The sequence below is a fragment of the Ceratotherium simum genome, chromosome X (assembly GCF_057802395.1).
Source record: "Ceratotherium simum simum isolate JZ-2026a chromosome X, ASM5780239v1, whole genome shotgun sequence".
In the NCBI taxonomy this organism is placed as follows: Eukaryota; Metazoa; Chordata; class Mammalia; order Perissodactyla; family Rhinocerotidae; genus Ceratotherium; species Ceratotherium simum.
In genome coordinates this window covers 98,590,947-98,613,040 of record NC_141940.1, presented here as the reverse complement: position 1 = coordinate 98,613,040, position 22,094 = coordinate 98,590,947, and the positions used below count along the sequence as shown (strand labels likewise).

At 36.7% G+C, this 22,094-nt stretch overlaps 1 protein-coding gene across 7 annotated transcripts in view; it reads left to right on the top strand.

The window, feature by feature from the left end:
* SYTL5 (synaptotagmin like 5) overlaps nucleotides 1-22,094 on the top strand; it is a 238,668-nt gene that overhangs the window by 167,759 nt on the left and 48,815 nt on the right. For 6 of the 7 annotated variants that reach the window (XM_087426752.1, XM_087426755.1, XM_087426754.1 and 3 more), the window contains 3 exons: nucleotides 6,944-7,085; nucleotides 11,071-11,203; nucleotides 12,862-12,968. In XM_087426752.1, the coding sequence (XP_087282878.1) occupies nucleotides 6,944-7,085; nucleotides 11,071-11,203; nucleotides 12,862-12,968 (382 nt within the window). The remainder of the gene's footprint in view (nucleotides 1-6,943; nucleotides 7,086-11,070; nucleotides 11,204-12,861; nucleotides 12,969-22,094) is intronic. The other variant, XM_087426753.1, reaches the window with a different exon arrangement.

Sequence of the window (22,094 nt, the reverse complement as noted above, 5' to 3'; positions counted from 1 at the left end):
GTTGTGGGTGTTCCCAGTAAACAGGATTCTGTGGGTAGAGATTACTGCTGAGGGGAAATGGATGGAGGCACTGAGGGAAATGGATGTCTGCTACAACATACCTCCCAAACTGCTCTCAGACCTCCTCCAAAGGTGACGTTTGTCAGACCACCATTTGCTTAGCCCCAGATTTACGTTTACTTTATATATATGTGACTTCCCTTATTGTAATGTCAATAATGTGAGGAGGTATGGAGACTCAGTAGTTCAGCCAGACCCTTGACACTATACTTTGGTTGAACTACAACTGGGTCCTTGATTTGACTTATTCTTGTGGTCAAATAATTGTAAGCCCAAAGCCTCCTCCTTGCTATCTTATTTCTTTCTCCAATTGTTTCCCAAAGATTCACTGCCTTAGCATGTTCTATTTCTATGAACTAAATTTAACACATTTCCCTCTTCTAATATAATAAATTTCTCTTTTACTAACTGTTATTTAAGATGTATTATGTGATGTGTTAAATTCTCAGGTTAGCTAAGATACAATAATGGCCTCTCCTCTTCTGCAAATCATTGAGGAGTAGCAATATATGACTTGCTCACCTATGCATTTTATTTATACAAATAATTTCAACACACAGTTCTGCCAAAATTATTGACCTAGTACTATATGCCAAGTGGTAAATGTGGAAGTTCTTAGACAAGGATACTGTTCCACCCTTTCATGAACTTCCAATTTGGCAGAGAAGTTTGGGATAACTGCACAAATAATTTCAAGACAGTATGGTTTCATGATAAAAAGATGTTCTGTGTGCCATGGGAAAGCCAAAGATGGGCATTTATCTTTCCAGAGGATTCAGGGAAGCTTCATGGAGATGACCCCTAAACAATTTTAAGGGTTGAGGAGGACTTGACCAAGTGAAGAAAGGTAAGAAGAACATTCTAGACAGAGGAAATAGGAAGTGCAAAGTAAAAGAGGCATAAAGCAATCTTGTGTGTGCTGGAAAACAAACAGAAATTTTAGAGTGTAAAAATTGAAGTGTGGTGTACAAGAGATGAGATGGAGAGCTAAGTTTGACCAGGATGTGGATGGTTTTTGGATACCTTGATAACTTTTTTCTTATAAGCAACATAGCATCCTAGGTAGAACAAGAGTTTAGCAAATCTGAACTACTAAGTACAGAGTAAGTTCTTGTTCCATCTAGTTACTGAAAGCTAAGTTCTGCTAAATACTTGCTTTCTTTGGTGTCTATAGGGGAAGGCAATTGGTTTTTATCTTGCTCCTGACTTCTAATCCACTCAAGGTTTTTCATGGCTGCTGACCTCTCTCCTCCAACTGGCTTCTAGCCATTATTTAGAAACAACATGGGATCAGGATTTTATTGTGATATTAAAAGACCAAAATATTATTATACTGAGAGTTCTACTTGTTTTTAACTTCTTTTTCTTAATACCCAGTCATAGTCCTTCCCTCATGGTGACTGTCTCCTCCATTTGAGAGAGTCTTTTTAAAGGAAACAGATCCTTTAAGGAAACTGTAAATGTTTTTAAACCACTACCAAATCAACTTTTGCTTTAGTAAATCAAATTACAAAGGTTCTGTCAATTTAAAAAGCAAGTTTGTCTATTTTACCGTCAAAATGAGTTTATTCAGGAATAGCCAAAAGAATTGCAATTAGGGTGTGCATGCTGTGGCAAACCATAGGCAAATCCAGCAAGCAAAGGAGGGGAGTTGCTTTTGTAGAGAAAAAGGAGGGGTAGGGAGAGGCTGTTCTAAATGGAAGTCCACAGTTCAAGGCAGCAACAGCTTCTCATTGGCTGAGGTGTGGCATTTCTCATTGGCTGGGCTGTGGCCAGGTAGGGAGAGAAATCTTCCTTCAGTAGTAAAGTCGTTTTACTTCCTGTCGAAGATGCAAGTGTCTGTCTCTTGGTGTTTGGTGTAATTGGCAATGTGTGTTAGTGTATGAGAGCTCCACCTACAGGCCTCCCCAGCTCCCATTTCGTTAAGATTTCTTTTATTAATGTCCACAGTTCTTTATATAATTAACACTAAGATTCATTGAACAAAATTTCATTGAGCACCCACCACAATGTGTTATCTTTGACCTTTCTGCAAAAAGGAAAAGGTAGGAAAATATGTGTAATTAAGCCACAGATATCCAGAGGCTTCAGAGGAAACTGTAGCTAGAGAAGCTGCCTGATGAATTTCTGCTGCTGCTTCATTTCTTTGCCTCCATAATTTTGCATTCAATTCACCTGTGCCTAAGTATAACACACACATAGATACACACACGTGTACACACATGCACCCAATACCTGAAATTCATTCCTTTGGGATGTGTTGACCTACCAAAAGAGTTTGGTTTTTAAATGAAGACACCCATATCTGTGTGTTTGTGTGCCTGAGTGAATGGGAACACCCACAAGGATCAACAAACTTTTTCTACAAAGGTATAGATAGTCAATATATTTGGCTTTGTGGGCCATATGGTCTCTGTTTCAACTACTCATCTCTGCTGTTGGAGCATGAAAGCAACTGTAGACAATACATAAATGAATGGGCATGCCTGCATTACAACAAAACTTTATTTGGGGGCACTGAAATTTGAATTTCATGTAATTTTCACATCACAAAATATTCTGTTGATTTTTTTCAACCACTTAAAATGTAAAAACCACTTTCAGTTCATGGGCTATACAAAAACAGGAGGTGGGCCCAATTCAATCCATGGGCCATAGTTTGCTGAACCCTGGTGCAACACATTCACTCACTAACATAGAAAATAAACTTCCATTTATCACATTCTGACCCATGAGGACAGCTCAGCTCTCTTGATGTGAGCATGTGCTGAATAAAGAAAATAGTGGTACAAGAGGAGGGAACAATGCAAGTGGAGAGATTTCTGAGATCCATGAATTTAAACTAATCCATAGTTTAGTCTTGGCTACCTGGTGTGGGGGGTAAAACGTGTTGATGCCTAGATCCCACAGCCAGAGAGTCTGATGTGATTAGTCTCAGGTGTGGCCTGGGCATGGGGATTTTTAAAAGCTCCCCTGGTGTTTCTGATGTGCAGCCACAGGTGAGGGCCACCCATCTCACATAAGACCGTTGACCAAAACATAGCATTTGGGGATCACCAAAGACTGGAAGGTTGAGCTATATTCAACTTTTTTTCCTTTTGTTTCTCATTTTTATTCTCTCTCTCCCATTTAACAGGCTTGCTTCACTTTCTAACGACAGCCTCCCTTCCCTATCTTTCTTATATGTTCATTTCAGCTCTGAAATAACTACAAGAAGTTAGGAAAGCTCATAACTGCAGAAAGAATATCATACAGTCTCCGTGTTATACTATGCACTAGTCTCATTGTCCCAGTGAGTGTTACTATCTCTCAGGTTAATGCTGCCTTTTGGTTGATCTTCCTTAGAAGAGCACTCATTTAAGCACGCAGGCACAGGCACAACATTGTCAGCTCACTCTGGGAAGATTGGATCCTGGGAAATTCTTTCTGGACCACGGTTCCTGGGAGAACATTATGTAAACAAGAAAGGCAACTCGTTAAATTGTAGTCTCTGTCTCCTATCCTCGGACCCTTTATCTAGAAATGGATATATCTAGGAAGCCATTGTCAAGGTTTTGGGCCAGCATAAAATTAGAGATTATAAAATGGTAGGCTTTTAAAGTATATTTCATAAGCTAAAGTAAATGAGACTCTTTCCTACTCTAGGAAATATGTCTTTCAAGTAACCCAGAATATCCAAGCTCCCCAGACAGTGTCATATCCTCAAACTTTGGGCCCTATTAGAACAAGATAAGTGTATCTCTTTCTTGTCAGTTTCCCCTTGAGAAAATTTTAGCTTGAAGTTTTGTTGGCACTGATTTCTAATACTTCTAATTTAAATATCAATAACATGATATCTAAATCAAAAATACCTCTTTCTGAATTGAACTTTAAACTTCTCTAATTTAGACTTGAGGGAACTTTTATCCTTTTCCTATTAAGTGGCAAAGATTCATGTATTTTATGTCATATTTTACATAACATCTAAAGGAGTTGGTACCCAAATATTTATGATATTCTGCCCCATTAGACTAAATCTTTTTTTGTCTAATCAACTGAAACAACCAACTGAGAGGAAAATATTTTTGAGAAACCCACAGTAAATGTCAGGGACAAATGTGAAAGCATATGTCATTTTTGAGATAATGCTTCTGGCAACAATAATTTCCGGTAGCTGATTTACAATCACAAGAGTTTTTTCCGTATTGCAGGGTAGACTCTTGAATGTCATCACCACAGTTCATCAGCTTCTGCTGGAGCTTCTACATAAACAGGACTTTTGGTTCTAGCAAGGCGAGTCCATGATGGGGACTTTTTCAAAACCACTTGGGTTGAGGGGGGACCTTCAGCACAGACACAAGCAGAAATACCCACATGAATCCCTTTGGATCATAACTTCTTGGCTCACTTCTGCAAGATTCACTCCTGGCCTGCCTTTCTTTAAGGAGATTTAACATAAAACAGTAGAGAGAGAGACTTTTTTTTTAATTTTTATTTTTTTTTGAGGAAGATTGGCCCTGAGCTAACATCTGTTGCCAATCTTCCTCCCTTTTTCCTTTTTCTCCCCAAAGCCCCAGTAGATAGTTGTATGTCATAGTTGTACATCCTTCTAGTTGCTGTATGTGGGACGCTGTCTCAGCATGGCTTGATGAGCAGTGTGTAGGTCCACGCCCAGGATCCGAACCAGTGAACCCCTGGCCACCAAAGCAGAGTGTGCGAACTTAACCACTACACCACTGGGCTGTAGTAATATTGTTATGTGGTAATCTTGTTATATGAGTAGAGAATCTGTGGTTCCAGCACAGCATCACAGGGTAGGTCTCTAAGCCCCTTCTAAGTTAAACTTCAGAGATGAGCAGAATCACTTGGAAAGGCATGAATAGAGTTAACTGTCGTTAAATGTAGAAGGGTAGCAATTGAGGCAGGAGGGCTCAGGAAAATCGCCAAGGAACTTAGAATTTCAAATTGTGTCAATCTATTTAATCACAAAATTTTATTCTCTTCTTGTCAGAATCAAAAAACACGGTCAGAGACCCCTCCTGAGCAGAGTTCATAGTACTATAATTTATTCAGAGTGCTATCTCTAGAAAGAAGCCAGAGACTGTTTCTGTGTAGTATCAAAGGAATGCCACCCAGAAAATTTTCATAGTACTCTTAATCAAATTCCAAGAAACTAACTCCTAGCTCTCTGATCCTTTGATTATCTTCTTCTTGATAGCTCATTGTCTCAATGTAGAATCTGCCTGGTGAAATGATCTTGGTGAAATGATGAGTAAGCAGTATGAGAAACTAGCATGAGCACAGGCTTTGGGTAGGCAGAAAATTCTGTTTTTATCCTGGCTTTGTCACGTACTAACTGTGTGACAGTGTGGTGGTGGTGGTGTGTGTACACATACACATGCGTGTGTGCATGTATGGAATAATTATTTAACCTCTCTAAGACTCAGTCTTCATCTTTAAAATATGAATGTTAATACATTTTTTTCAGGGATGTTGGGGAATGGAAAGTGTCTAACACCTAGAAAATACTCAGTACATGCAGCTGCTATTTGCATAATTATTGAGGATGGTGACAACTGGTAGTATCAGGGCATATTTGATTTTGGTGGCTTCTCTGGTACACAGCCTTGAAAAAACTTATGAGCTGTGGTTGATATCTTCAGTGGTCATTGCTGATTCTTTCTTCTGCCAAATTTATCTTCTGGTAATGACATGTACAGTCACACGTTTTTTTAAAAAAAATCTTCCTCTTTTCCTTTAAGTCTCTCCTCTGATTGGCTCAATTGTAAGCCCCAATCACCATTAACTATCACTGCTGTGCTTTAACAATAAGATGTTTATTATTATAGGTGTACTTATAACTTATTAAAATAGTAACTGAAAAAGTGAAATTCATAAGGGCTTTTGTTTTACCACTTAGCATATTTTGTGCTTACTGAGGGTAAAGAATAAAATAAGAATGACCACTTCTCTTAAACTCTAATTTGTCAAAACGTATATTTACTTAATAAGAAAATTATGATCACCTCAAGGGCAGGAACTATTTTTTGATTAATTATTATCAAATAGAATTGAATCAGTTTTAGTAAACATGCAAGTCTAATGCGTTTACCCTAATTTCATTATTTTTATACCACATTTATTAAATGTGCACCATTAGGCACTAAAACAACACAGATAAAAAATATATAATTTCCAATCTTTGATTAAATATGTACTGAGTGCCTCCTTTGCACCAAGACATTATGAAGGTGCTGGAGATATCATAGTAAATATATCCTGGACTCTGACAGTAAGGAGCTCACGGTTGAAAAAGACACTAAGGCCCACATATGTGAATCAATTATGGAACCAAATAAGACATTGTGTAGTCAAGTGCTACATGGTTTGGCAAAGACTGTAAGTCAACAGGAATTAAGTAGAGCAGAGGTTGACATGGCCTGTGATTGACAGGAACGGCCTGATGGGGGAGGCTGGACTTCATCTGGGTTTTGAAGGATAAGAAAGATTTGCATAGACAGAGAGTGGCAAACAAGGCATATCAGGTGGGGAGAACATGAGCAAAAGCCTTAGAGGTGGAAGCATGAGCATGACAAGTTGAGAGAATAGTAAGGAACCTGGACTGGCTGGGAGAACGCTGGTGAGTAGTGGGAAATAAAGTTGGAAAGGTAGAGTGAAGCTCAATTACAAAGACCCTGGAGTCAGACAAATGGGGTTGAACCTAGTGAGCCCCTGATGGTCTTTGAGGAGGAGGGCGACATGATAGTTGCAGGCCAGTTCCAGTGTGGCTCTGGTGTACTTCATGTGGTTCACGTGGCGTCACTTTCTTGTAAGCTTTTCCCTGATAGGTCTTTGGTTGCTGCTCTTCTTCCGTGTTAAAGTCAGAATATTCTTTCTCATTTAGGGGAAGCACTGGTTCGTCAGATCTCAATGACCAGGAAGCTGGTGCTGGGACCCCAAAGAGCAGCTGGAACAATGGTATGACCCCAGTCACTCAGAGATCACCAGCCCCAAGCACACGCAGCACGACCTCAGTCAGCAGTAGAGTAAGTACACAAACGTGAAGGGACACCCAGCTTCTGGGACTCGACCTCACCACTATGGCATGGCTGGGTTGCAGCTCTCTGTCTCAGAGCATGTTTTTTACGCTGTTTTATGGTAGAAGTTTCTTTGTCAGGACTGAACCCCCTGCGTCCTTAGCTCTTGGCAGAAAGCCTAAAATGAGAAGGAAAATAAGGAGCAGGTTCAAAGGTGGCATTTGATGATGGGGGTTTAAATGGCTATACGGATTAAACAAAATATAAATAATTTTCCGAAGTCTTCGATTTTGATCCTCTATGGTACTTCTCATGATATTCATAAGTTAACTGCACTGAAATTTTTCCAAACTGATTTAAATTAGGAAAAGTAGAATCTTGAAATCTTTTTATAGTTTTATTTTCTATACATCTGTTAAAATAAGGGGTCAACACATAATGAAGACTTAAATTACATAACATATATGTGTGTATATGGAAGCTGTTCTTTTGAATGAGTGAGCCACTAGTAGATTTTTTGATTAAGCAGGAAACTCCATACACATAACTGACATCTGTATTGATGAAATCTTTATATATGAACTACAATTATTTGATTCATCCAATATTTAATAAGGGCCTAATATATGCCAGGCCCTGGTCAAGCAAAGACTTGAAGGAAGTGAAAGAATTAGCCATGCAGGAGTCTGGGACAAGGTGTTCCTCTAGGCAGGGATAGCACTGATATTCAGCAGGTAGAAATAGGGAAGGCTGTTCCAATTACTTATGGCTGGGCTTTATATTGAACGGTCAGTGCCCTGGCTCAACCAGTGTCTAAAATATCTTTAATGCCCCTGGAGGAACAGCCAGTGCAAAGACCCTGAGGTGGGAGCACGCCTCGTATGTTCAAGGAAGAGCAAGGAGGCCAGTGTGGCTGTTGTGAGTGAATGAAGGGGAGAGTACTAGGAAATGAGTTCAGAGAGATAATAGGGCCAGATAGGGCCTTGTAGACCACTGTATGCACTTTGGCATTTACTCTGAATAAGATGGGGGCAGCTGGAGGGTTTTGAGCAGAGGAGTGACATGATTTGGCTTCTGTTTATGCACGATCTGGGGGCTATGCAGAGAAGCAGCTGTAGGGGAGCAAAAGTGGAAGCCAGGAGGCCAGTTAGGAGGCCATTACATTACGAAGACTGGGCTTTGGAACAGGGAGCTAGAAGTGGAGGTTGTGAGCCATCAGATTCTATAGACATTTTAAAGGAAGAGCCAAAAGGCATTCAGACAGCTTGAATAATAATAATAGATATATTGAAATATTTATAGTCTAAATTGTACTTGCTGATGAGATAAAAGGCATATTTAAAATTTCAGAAATATTTATACTGAGGTCAGCACGCAGTACTGTTCAATAGCCAGAAAATTGTATGGATAGTTGATGATTATGCTCACTTCTTTGGCAAACTAACAAGGAATGATATTGAAAATGCTATTTAACAACTGGTATGGCAGGGGCACTGAGCAATCAGAACAGACACTGGCACAAGGCTGGGGCAGCATCCTGGGGGCCCTTCCATGCATTAACCTGGATTATGGGTAAAACTAGGGTGTGGAGGAGTGGGGAGCACAGGGAAGGCGGAGTGGACTGGGATTAGTGCTGTTTACCAACTGATACAGAAGTATTTTAAAAATTTTAACAGCTAGTACAGCTGTACCAGTGGGTAGCAGCAGACTCTCAGTTCAATAACCAGTAAGTTAGTCAAATTTGTTCTTAAAACGAGGATTATTGGGGCCGGCCCGGTGGCGCAGTGGTTAAGTTCGCATGTTCCGCTTCTGCGGCCCAGGGTTAGCTGGTTCGGATACTGGCCATGGACCTGCTCACCGCTCATCAAGCCATGCTGAGGCGGCGTCCCACATAGAAGAAATAGAAGGACCTACAACTAGGACGTACAACTATGTATTGGGGCTTTGGGGAGAAAAAGAAAAAGAGAAGATTGGCAGCAGATGTTATCTCAGGGCCAATCTTCCTAAAAAAAATTAAATTAAGTTAAATTTAAAAAATAAATAAATAAAAGATCTGTGGTGGGGTCCCAAAGTTTGCACTTTAAAAAGAAAAAAAGCCAAGGATTGTCTTCCTAAGTACTATTGTTAGGGGAAAAATATCACCCTTGTCACGTGCTAATACCCTCAAAACTAACAGCCTCTATGTGAGTATCTCTTTGTTAAACACCACCTAGATTTCCCCAACAGACATTCTGTGCAGTTGAATTGAGTGTGTGTACATATATTTAGGCAGTGCCTATGTTGATCTCACTCTTGCATTCTAGCTGATCTAGCTAGTCTTTTCTAAGAGAAACAGAAATATTTTCTGTTGAATAAACATAAGACAGCACAGTACTTTATGAAGCACACATGCTCTTTCATGATGAAGGGAAGAAGTATATAGAGTTAGATGATGATCAAAGTAACAACTTAAATTCTCCCATTTCTCAGCATCTCTTTGTTTCAATGTTTTTTTCTGCTTTAGCATGTGAGAAGTAAGTTTTTAAAATGGAAATCTCTTAGAACACGAAAGTCTCTAACCTGTCCTCTGCTATGATATAACTTGTTAATTTTAGGCGTCACATCCTTAATCTCCAGGGTATGTATCGCATGTTAATGACTGTACAATATTAATTGGCCCAGTAGTGCTCAATATTAATGATAATCCCAGGGTGCCAGTTGGAAATTTTGCTGTCAGCGTAATTACTACTAAGGAAGTTGTTCTTGCTTCATTGGAGGACTCCATGTGTGAACAACTTTTTGAAGAGGTGTTGAAAACTGGCCTAAACTAATTTATCCATTTGACCTCTGTAACAGTCTTTTGATAAACCTTAGTAGTCTATGGCAATTAGAGGAGTTGGGAGTTATATTCCTCTTGCTGCAGGTAGTATGTGTTGAAGAATCATCAAAGAGCAAAAACAGTCTGTATTGAAGCTGCATTGATTAGCATGCTAGGCAAATGAGAGCCATATCTCTCTGTCTGGAGTGAGGTTCATCCAAGTCTCACTTGATGTCTAAGATATGGGCTAAATAGGGCAACAAAGAGGAAATTCTGTCCTTAGAACTTTGAAAGGTGCTTTTTGATTTTATGGAAGGGGGAATTGAAAAGTCTCTTTTAGATTTGATCATTATTACACTGTGGTGTTATTTGCATGGACGTTTAACCTCTGCCCAGTTCTCAAAAAGGTCCAAAACTAGTTTTTTAATGCTCAAGCAAACTTAGAGTGATACAATAGTCAAGTCCCTATGGGCACGGGCAAAGTTGGGGCAGAGTTATCCCTTATCATTTGTTATAATAAAAGAAAGTTTCAGACTGAATTCTGCCACATGCAAAAGCATTTATTAGCAAGCAGGCACACAAAAAATTCACCTATTCCTGTAAGCTGGGGAAGTCCCCATTCTTTATCCTTTTATGAACTTTGATAAGCACCTTGCATGAAAATTTCATTCCAATAATGATGTAACCAACCGTGTTCTGATCATCCAGACTCCTAAATGGAAAATGTTGCATGGTCTTCTGTTAAATAGGGGTGGAGGACATAAGGGGTGGTTAAGGAGAGGGGGTTTTGAGAGTGGGGACAAACTCAGGACCAGACAGAGTTCTAAGCCTGAGTACTATTTTGAGGGTATAAAGCTTGCCAGCTTCTTACACATAGTTCACGTAAGATTGAAAGTACCCGTATAATCTTTCCTGCTAACCATATGTTAGAACACTCACTAATTTTGTGAATGAAAAATTATTTCAAAATACCTTTTGTGCTAATTAACAAACCTCTTGGTATAGATTTTAGAAAATAATTATTGATGATAAGTTTTAGAGTTATATGGATTCCTGATGAGGGTCCTCCAAATGTCACCTAGCTCCTCCTCAAGGGTAATACATATAAATGTGATTATACTGAAGTATATTTATATGGAAGGATTTTAAAGTAAATTATAGTCAGTATAATAGTTTTTTTCATTTTTACTTTGTGAGAAGGAACATGGTTTTGACAGTTCCATGGATTTGGCTGCCGTTGAAAGCACCTCTGAGGATCTCACAAAGAATCATCACAGAAACACTTCTGGCACGCCTTCCATAGCAGTGTCTGGGGCCTCCCTCTCCTCAGGTGAGTATTTACAACATGACTGCTCTGTTGTAAAAGATGACCAGATCAGATAGTTGACTGCCCTATGTGACATTAAATGGATGTTTCATGCTTTAGAAAATAATTGCCCATTCTTTGATCCATGGTGGTATGCCTACTCTGTAAGAACTGCTTGAAGGTGGATCCAGGTGATGCCTTGAGCCTCTTGTATTAATGCAAAATTCACTTATTAAGTGTATACACTTGCCAGCCATCACTGCCAAGTTTCAGAGCTATATCAAATGTCAATAAAGGAGTGTAGGAAATATAATTGGCTCATTTTATATGAAAGCTATTTCCTTGATTCCTGGAGTTCAAGGAAATGGTAGTTCAATTGATATGGTGCTCAGAAATTCCCTATATCTAGACATATTAACCATTACCTGGTTTAAATAAGGAGTTATTTGCAAGCAGCATTAAGGCAGTAGTAATAATCCCTTTCATTTGTATGGTACATTCAAATATATCATTTTACTTCCTCATCACAACAACCCTGTGAAGCGGGTATTATTTACGTTGCAGTTGTATTACCCATGAATAAGGAGACTTTTTAGAGAAATCTGTCATCATTATGAAGTTTATTTCCCATGTGTAGAATTAAAATCATGAAAAAATCCTCAACATGAAAAAGTTACCTGTTACCTAATGATGATATCTGCATAAAGCCTAAGGCTGGATTCTGTTTGCTGAGCTGGGGAGTCTCTCCTAGCCAGGTAGCTCCCAAAGGGTTTTCTAAATGTGTGTGCTTATTGTTGCCTTTGTTCAGGGATAGAAAATTGGTTCACCTGTTAAATAAAAAATTTGAAACTATCCTAGAAGCCAACCTCATAGAGTGTACTTCTACAGCTTCTACTCAACAGCTCCTGTTTATTGAGTATATACTCTGTTAGGCACTATGCTAAGCGCTTCTGTATTATTTCATTTACCATTTCAAACTTAAGCACGTTATTGCTCTCTTCAATCTTTCTCATTTATAAGCAACTATATCTATCTCAACAGGGCCTTAATGTAGAACTGTTCTGTGGAAATAAACTGTGTCTTGGTAAGCTGTCCACAGCGTTACTGAGTTATGCATCGTCCTTTAACTTATATTTTAAAAAGCAAGATGTTCTTCTGATGACCAAATATTCTGGTGCCTGAAGAAATAGAACTTCCTCTCAATTTACCTGTAGCCACTCCCTTTTTGTGTGAAAGGAACTTGCTATATCATTTAATTGCATTTTATGTCAAATATGAAAATACAATGAATTCTCTAAATATTTAAATTAATAATGGTTAATGTTTTTTTTCTAAGCTTAAGGGCCCATTCTATGAGAGTTTTTCAAAGTCTATGAGCAAAACAGAAGCCTTAAACAGCTTCAAAATTAGTATTTTACAGTAGAGCATTTAACCTCCTATGATCAAAGGAGAAATGAACATAATGTTGATAATTCAGTCCAAGGAAATTTCAAAATATTATAAAAAATGGAAGTATGTTAGCATAAACAGCGTGAAATTACTAACTCTATTGCTTTCATAACATTCTCTATGCCCTATGCCTAGAAAGAATTGGAATGAAGATGAAATATTTGCACTGAAGAATGAAACCCTCTAACAAAATAAGCTGATTCACATCTTTCCTTTTCTCTTCCTTCCTCCAGACCGAAGTCGATCTGAGTTAGATTTGAGTGGATCATTTACAGAAGACTTAGAGGATACTGTAAGCATAAGAAGCAAGTCTGTACCTGGGGCTCTAGACAAAGACTTGGTAAGTTGGATGTTGAAGAGAGTCTAATGATCATGAAGAAAGGGCATGATATTGTTCCAAACCTTTCTACTTCTAGGTGAAGATGAGTTGAAAGTAAAATGAGAATATACAATCATCTCTTCCTATTAGTCTTCACAACTAACATATAAAACAAAGAATGATTTAGAAAAGGTAACAGGTAATCAGGTTAATGAGTAAAGATTATCTCTAAGGAAACACCTGTTGGGAATTTCAGTTCCTGGCTAACAGCACATCACTTAATCTAAACCTGGAAAACAAGGGATCCCAACATTTCCTAAACCAAATATTACTAGACTTGTCTGAATTAGATTCTTGTTAAGGTTCTTTCCAGTTCTAATATTCTGATTTCTATAATTGCTATTGTAATGGAGAAAGAAATGTTCCTCTACCCTTCTAGGTTCTTCTGGCTGGTTCAAAAATTAAATTTACATGAGACAGAATAACAGGAGAAAATCAAACAAAGTTTAATAATGTGTATACATGGGAGAAACCCAGGAAAACTGAGTAACTCACCAAAATGGCCAAAAGCCACCACCTTAAATACCATCTTCAGCTAAAGACAAAAGAGGATGTTGAGGGTGGTGGTTTGGGACTTCAAAGGGAGGAAGGCAATTGCCATAGAGATGGAAAAGCAAATGTTTGGTAAACAAATGTTTGGCATGCCTTGCAGAGACAATGGGACATGGAGAGGACTTTGATCAAATGGGTCTTGCTAGGTTCCTCCCAGTCTACCACACCTAGTTCATGTTATACTATACTTACCTATGGTGACAGCTCCTTCCTGGAACAGGCCTTCTAACTTAAATTCTTTTAGGCAGTTGGGGCGAAGGTCAAAGTGTCTTCCTGAATCTTTTCTTAAAAATGATCTAGCCAAAGAGACACATTTTGGGGTGGCAAATTCTGATCCCCCACACTATAATGCAGTTTGAACTACTTGGAAAAAAGATATAACACAAATGTTATATGACATTAATACAATTTTTCCAAGGCAAGCCAGGAAACTTGGAGTTTTAAAACTCAATGTTCTTTACTATAGTATAAAAAAACTGGGAAAGTATTTTAAAATCCACCGCAAAAAAGGTGGCAGTGGGGCCAGGCTGGTGTTGTAGTGGTTGAGTTCCTGCACTCCACTTTGGTGGCCTGGGTTCGCAGGTTCGGATCCCGGGTGTGGACCTACACTACTCTTCAAGCCATGCTGTGGTGGTGACCCACATACAAAATAGAGGAAGATTGGCGCAGATGTTACCTCAGGGCCAGTCTTCCTCACCCCCCCCAAAAAAAGTGAGGGCAATGATATCAAATGGTTTCAAACCTTACTTGTGTTCAACCCTTTAAAGAAGAGGTAATTCCAATGTTGTTAAACTATTTCTGATCTTAGAAAAGTCTGAAAATCTTCACATTTATAGTATGAAGCCATTATAACCTTAACACTCAAACTTGATTTTAAAAATAGTTTAAAAAAGAAAACTAAAGTTAAACTAACTGATGAATATATATGCAAAACTTGAAATATAATATTAAGTAAAACCTAGCAGTGAATCAAAAAATATTGCAATAAGGATAAGTAAGTTTTATTCTAGGTATGAATGGAAGAATTAATCTATATAATAATATCTATTACATAATTGATATTTCAATATATTAAAGGAAAAAATACAAAACTATGTTAATAGAAAACTATTGGCCAGATTTTACAGTCATACCTAATAAAAATACAAATTTAAAACTAACAGAAGCCATTAAAATATGATTTTAAAATACTAAATATCAAAAAACCCATGGTGTATGTCATTTTAAATGTTGAAGTGATAAAGCCATTTCCATTAAAATTAAGAACAAAACGGAGATTCTCACCATTACTATTATTAATCAACCTTGTTTTGAAGATTCTGGCAAATACAATAAGGCAAGAAAATAAAATGATCTTTATAAATTTTAAATATGATATGTAATTATATATTTTTCTTCTAATATGCTTGAATACCAAAAAAAATCCTAGGTGATTTAGTAAGAAAATCTGCTAGAATTTGTAAGGGATTTGGGAAGACCAATAGCTCAGCTAATCTGAGTTTGTGGCCGTGTTTGGGGCAAGCAATAGGCTGATGAACAAGGCAGAAATTTAACAGGATATCTGATCAACGAGACAGCTATACAGGGCCTTGACAAGCTCTCCAAATATTTTTGTAGGGAGTGTTGGAGAGGGTGAAGACTGGAGTGAGCCCAAGTTATCAAATCATGCCTGACTGGAGGCTGGCCTGGTGGCATAGTGGTTGAGTTCATGTACTCTGTTTCAGCGGCCTGGGGTTCGCAGGTTCAGATCCCAGGCGCAGACCTACACACCACTTATCAAGCCATGCTGTGGCAGGCGTCCCACATATAAAGTACAGTAAGATGGGCACGGATGTTAGCCCAGGGCCAATCTTCCTCAGCAAAAAGAGGAGGATTGGCAACAGATGTTAGCTCAGGGCTAATCTTACTCACCAAAAAAAAAAAAAAAAATCACCCCTGACTGACCATGAACCTGAGCACATGCACAAATAAGGCATGAGAAGCCCCAGTGGGAAGTAAGAGCTGGAGGAGACTTGAAAACTGCCTGATTTTGAATGTACTCTAAAAACAACACATAGATCTGTTGAAAGAGGGTTGATAGCTCACTGACTTGAGGTGTTTGAGCATAACCTCTAAACGATTATTAACTGACCACAAAACTCAGCAGATACAGGGGTGATCCATAGGAGGTTTGGCTTAAAAATAAAAACAAAAATTAGAAAAAAAACTGAACAGAGACATCAGTGGCCACACACATGTCAGGAGACAGATTCCACAGATTGGACCAGCCAAGTTACTAAATAAACAAGGAAACAAAACAAAAAACAAGGAATAACAGCAACCCTCAGTGTAAAAATAATCAGAATCCAGAGTTGCTACAATATATGAAGGCAAATATTGGTTCTTTGAGAAGATCAACAAAATTGACAAACCATTAGCGAGCCAGGATTTCTTAACCTCAGCATTATTGACATTTTGGCCTAGATAATTCTTTGTTGTGGGAGACTGCCCTGTGCACTGTAGGATGTTTGGAAACATCTCTGATTTTTACCTAGTAGATGCTAGGCGCATTTCTCCATTTGTGACAACCAAAAATGTCTCCAGATATTACCAAATGTCCTCTGGGTGACAAAATCACCTCCAGATGAAAACCACTGAGCTAGACTAGCCAAGAAAAAGAATGAGAGGATACAAGTTACCAAAATCAGAAATGAAAGAGGAGACATCACTACCAACATAGAAATTTAAATGATGGTAAGTTAATACTATGAGCAACTATATGCCAACAGAATTGGCAACTTAGATAAAATGGATGATTTCCTAGGAAGACACAAATTACTAAAATTGATTCAAAAAATAGAAACTCTGGGTAGATCTAGAATAAGTAAATATATTGAATTAGTAATTAAAAATCTTCCCCCAAAGAAAAGCCCAGATATAGAAGGCTTCACTGATAAAGTCTATCAAATGTTTGAAAAAGAAATAGTATCAGTCATTCACAAACTTGTCCAGAAAATTGAGAAGGAGGAAATACATCCCAACTTACTTTATGAGGCTAGTATTACACTGATACCAAAGCTATACAAAGACATTTCAAGAAAAGAAAACTGCAGACTAATACCCATTATGAATATAGATGGAAAAATCCTTAATAAAATATTAGAAAACCAAGTCCAGTAACAAAAAAGATTGCACACCATAACCAAGTGGGATTTATCCTGTGGATACAAGGTTGATTTAGCATTCAAAATAAATTACTGTAATACAACATACCCATAGAATAAAAGACAATAACCACATCATTTTGGTAGATGCAGAAAAAGCATTTGACAAATGCAACATCCATTCATTAAAAAAAACTCACCAAACTAGGAATAGAGAGGGACCTCCCTCAGCCTAATAAAGGGCATCTACAAAATTCCTACAGCTAACAGCATACTCAGTGGCAAAAAGGACTAAATGCTTTCCCCCTCAGTGCAGGAATGAGGCAAGGGTTTTCACTTTGACCTAGTTCTATTCAATATTATACAGGAGATTCTATCCAACGCAGTAAGGAAGGGAGGAAGAAAAGAAAGGAAAGGAAAAAAGGAAAAAGAAAAAGGGAGAAACAGGAAAAAGGAAAGGAAGGCATCTCTTTGGAAAGTATAAAGTAATATTTTCTTTATTTGCAGATGGCATGATTCTGTATGTGGAAAATCCTACAGAATCTACAAAACTATTACTAGAACTAATAAACAAGTTCAGAAAGGTTGCAGGATATAAGATTAATATACAAAAATCAGTTCTATTTATTAGCAATGAAGAATCTGAAAATGAAATGAAGAATATAATTCCAGTAACAATAACATGAAAGATAATAGAACACTTAGGAATAAAATTATCAGAAAAGTGTTAGACAATCACGTGTATTGAAATTTAGAAAAATATCACTGATCTAAAGACGATCTAAATAAATGGAGACGCATTCTATGTTCGTGGATTAGAAGATTCAGTATTTTCTCCAAATGAATCTATGAACTGAGCACAAACCCTATTAACATCCAAGCAGGGTATTTTGTGGAAATGGACGTGCTGATTCTAAAATTTATATGGAAATGCAAAGGATCCACAATAACAAAATCAATTTTGAAGAGCAAGGTTGGAAGACTTATTCTACTAGATTTTGAAACTTACTATATAGCTGCAGTAATCAGTACAGTGCAGTATTGGTACAAACATAGGCAATCAAAGAAATATAATTGAGAGTCTAGAAATAAACCTTTGTATTTATAGTCAATTGATTTTTGGCAGTTCAATGGAGAAAGGATATCTTTTCAACAAATCAGGCTGGACAATTTGATATCCGTATGCCAAAAAAAAAAAAAAAATGAACTTAGATTCTTACCATACACCATGCACAAAAGCTAACTCAAAATGGATTATATACCTAAATGTAAGAACTAAAAGTATAAAATTTCTAAAAGAAAACCTTGGAGAAAATCTTTGTGACTTTGTTAGGCAAAGAATTCTTAGATATGACACAAAATGTATGATGCATGAAGCTTTCAAGAAAAAACTAATAAATTGAATTCCATCAAAGTTAAAATTTTGCACCTCAAAGACATCATTACAAAAATAAAAAGACAAGCCACAGACTGGAATAAAATATTTGCATATCATATATTTGATAAAGGACTGGTATCTAGAATACATAAAGATCCTTACACTCAATATTAAAAAGACAAATAATCCTGTTAGAAAATAAGTAAAAGATTTGAATAGACATTTCACCAAAGAATATTTATAAATGTTCAATAACCACATGAAAAGATGCATCATTAATAATTAAAAGAAATGAAAAATTTAAACCACAATGAGATACCACTTCACACTCTCTAGAATGGCTATAAGAAAAAAGACAGAAGTGTTGGTGAGATGTGGAGAAATTGAAGCTCTCATACATTTCTGCTAGGAATATAAAATGGTACAACACTCTGGAAGAAAGTTTGTCAATTTCTTTAAAAGTTAAACATAAACTTACTATACAACCCAGCAATTCCACTCCTAGGTAGCTACCCAAGAGAAATGACAACATATGTCCACACAAAGACTTGCACACAAATGTTCATAGGGGCATTAGTCATAATAGCCAAAAAGTGGAAATGATCCAGTCATCCATCAATGAATGAATAGATAAATTATACATTGTATTCCATGCAATGGAATAATATTCAATAATAAAAAGGAATGAAGTACTAATACATACTACAACATGGATGAACCTTAAAAACATTATGCTTAATGAAAAAAGCTAGACACAGAAGGCCATATATTGTATGTTTCCATTTATATGAGCTGTCCAGAAAAGGCGTATCTATGGAGAAATTAAAGCAGATTAACAGCTTCTAGGGAAGTGGGGATTGACTGCAAACAGGCATGAGAGGACTTATTGGGTTGATGGAAGTGCTTTAAAACTGGATTATGTTGATGTTTGCACAACTGTAGATTTGCTAAAAGTCACTGAGGTGTACACTAAAAATGGGCAAATTTTATGGTTTGTAAATTATACCTCAATAAGACTATGGGAAAAAAGGAAAAAGCAAGGAAAATAGCTGAAAAGTTTGGTAATATATTGATAATTGTTAAAGCTGGATGGTTCAGTTATAAGGGTTCATTATACTATTTCTTCTATTTTTGTGGATGTTTGAAAGTTTTCATAGTATTTAAAAAAAATAAATAGGAAGACTAGTAGTTTAAATGCTATCAGCTGGGCAATAGCATACTTAGAGCAAAAAATAAAAATATAGAAAAGGGACTATTTGAAAAAATAAGAGAGATGTACTTCTCAGAATTAAAGAAAGATATATGTCAATTTGAAGGTACCAAAGATGAGAAATGAATAACAACTTACACCTAGACACATTATAGTGAAACCTATGAATATCAAATACAAAATTCTAAAAACTTTTGGAGACAAATCCCATTACATACACATTAACGAGGATCCAATTAATATCAGAGTTTTCAATAGCAGCAGTGGATGCAAGATAAAAAGACCCACATTGAAAATAGTTTTGAATGCAATACTTAAAAAGAGAAAGAAATCCAGAAACTATTGCAAGGGATATAAAAAGTGAAGGTGATTATAAAAGTTGGTAAAGTTATTTTAATAAATAAAATGCTAAGACCAAAGAAATGAAAAAGAGAACGTATAGTGTCCCAGACTCTAAATTCTGTTAAAAATCATACTCATCTTGTTCTCTGACCTCAACGCACTTATGTTAGGTATTAATAACAAAAACATAAGTTAAAAATCCCACGAATTTGTAAAGTGAAAACATACCGCTAAATAATTAGTATCGGGTTACAGAAAAAATCATAATGAGCATATAAAAACAACCAAAACTACATGAAAGTAAAAATACTACCAAAGAAAAAAAGTAAAGGATGCAGCAAGATTCCTACTTGGGGGGAAATTTTATAACCTTAAATATTTATAGAAGAGAGGAAGAAAGGGTAAAAATTATTCACTCTGAATTTAGCTTTTTAGTTAGGAGAATAACACACTAAACTCAAGGTAAGTAAAAATAAAGGTATAATTAAGAACAACAAAATAAAAATTGATTCTTTGAAAAAAACTAACAAGATAGATAATCTCTCAAAAAATTGTCAAGGAAAAAAGAGAGGGCAAAAACAAATAATATTAGGAATGAAAAGGGAAACATGACTACAGGTAAAACAGATTTAAAAATAATATCAACAATTTTATATGCCAAGAATTTTGAAAACTTAGATGAAATGAGTACATTTCTATAAAAAGGTACTAAAACTGACTCAAGAAGAAAATTTTAAAAACCTGAAATTTCTGGACATGATTAATAAAGCTCAAACAGTAGTTTATAATCTTCTCATAAAGAAAAAAATCAGACCCAGGTGACTTTACTGGCAAGCTCTATGAAACTTTCAAGGAAATTATTATCCTAAATATTATAAAAACTTTTTTATTGTGGTAAAAATGTACATAACATTTACCATTTAACCTATTTTTAAGTGTACAGTTCTGTGGCATAAATACATTCATATTGCTGTACAACCATCACCAACATCCATATCCAGAAAGTATTCATCTTCCCCAACTGAAATTCTGTGCACATTAAATACTAACTCCCCATTGCCCCCCTACCCCCGGCCCCTGGCAACCACCATTCTACTTTCTGTCTCAATGAATTTGACTACTCTAGGGACCTCATATAAGAGGAATCAAACAATATTTGTCCTTATATACAATCTTTTTGAGACATTTGAAAGAGAGGGAATATTTCCAAAGCTTTTATTGAAGCCAGTGAAAACCAGATATTAAAAGCAGACAAAAGCATTTCAAATAAAGAAGGCAAGGCCTTTTAATTTCTGAATCTAGATGGAAAAGTTCTAAGCAAAATTTTAGCAAATTAAATTCAATCATGTATAGGAAGGATAAAATACCATGGCTAAGCTGGATTTATCACAAGTTTACAAGGATTTTTTTTAGTAAACTTTTTAAAATTTTAGAATAGTTTTAGATTTACAGAAAATTTGTAAAGATAATACAGAGAATTCCCGTATACCTCATACCCAGTTTTGCCTATCAACATCCTATGTCAGTATGGTACTTTTGCCACAAGTAATGAACCCCATATTGATATATTATAATTAAGTAAAGTCTATACTTTATTCAGATTTCCTTAGTTTCTACCTCATGTCCCTTTTCTGTTCCAGAATCCCATCCAAGACACTGCATTACATTTAATTGTTATGTCTCCTTAGTCTCCTCTTGGCTGTGATAGTTTCTCAGGCTTTCCTTGTTTTTGATTATCTTAATAGTTTTGAGGAGTACTGATCAGATATTTTGTAGAATTTTCCCTTAATTTGGATTTGTCTGATGTCTTTCTCATGATCAGAAAGGGGTTATGTATTTTTGGGAGGAAGATCACAAGGGCAAAGTGCCATTCTCACCACATCGTATCGAGGGTGCATGCTGTCAACGTGACTTATCGCTGTTGATGTTGGCCTTGGTCACCTGACTGAGGTAGTGTTTGTCAGGTTTCTCCACCATAAAGATACTCATTTCCTGCTTCTCTATCGCAGTACTCTTTGGAAGAAAGTCACTGTGTACAGCCCACACTAAAGGAGTTATGCTCCACCTCCTTGAAGATGAGATATCTACATAAATTATTTGGAATTACTTTGCATAGGAAATTGTTCGTGCCTATTTATTTATTATTCAGTCATTTATTTAGATCAGTATGTACTCATGAATATTTATTTTATACTTGCAGTTATAATCCAATACTACTTTATTTTCTTGCTCAAATTTTTCCGGCTTTGGCCATTGGGAGCTCTTTCAGTTGACTCCTGTGTCCCTTTGACATGCTTCTATCATTGTGGGTTGGGTTTTTGTTGGTGTCAGTTTGTTTTTGTTTTGTTTTGAGCACTTTCTTACTTTCTGGTACTACAAGGTGCTCCAGCTCATCTTGTGAGCTCATCAGTGAGAAAGAGGCAAATAAAGCAATATAAAAAGAAGCAAGTCTTGAATAAGTA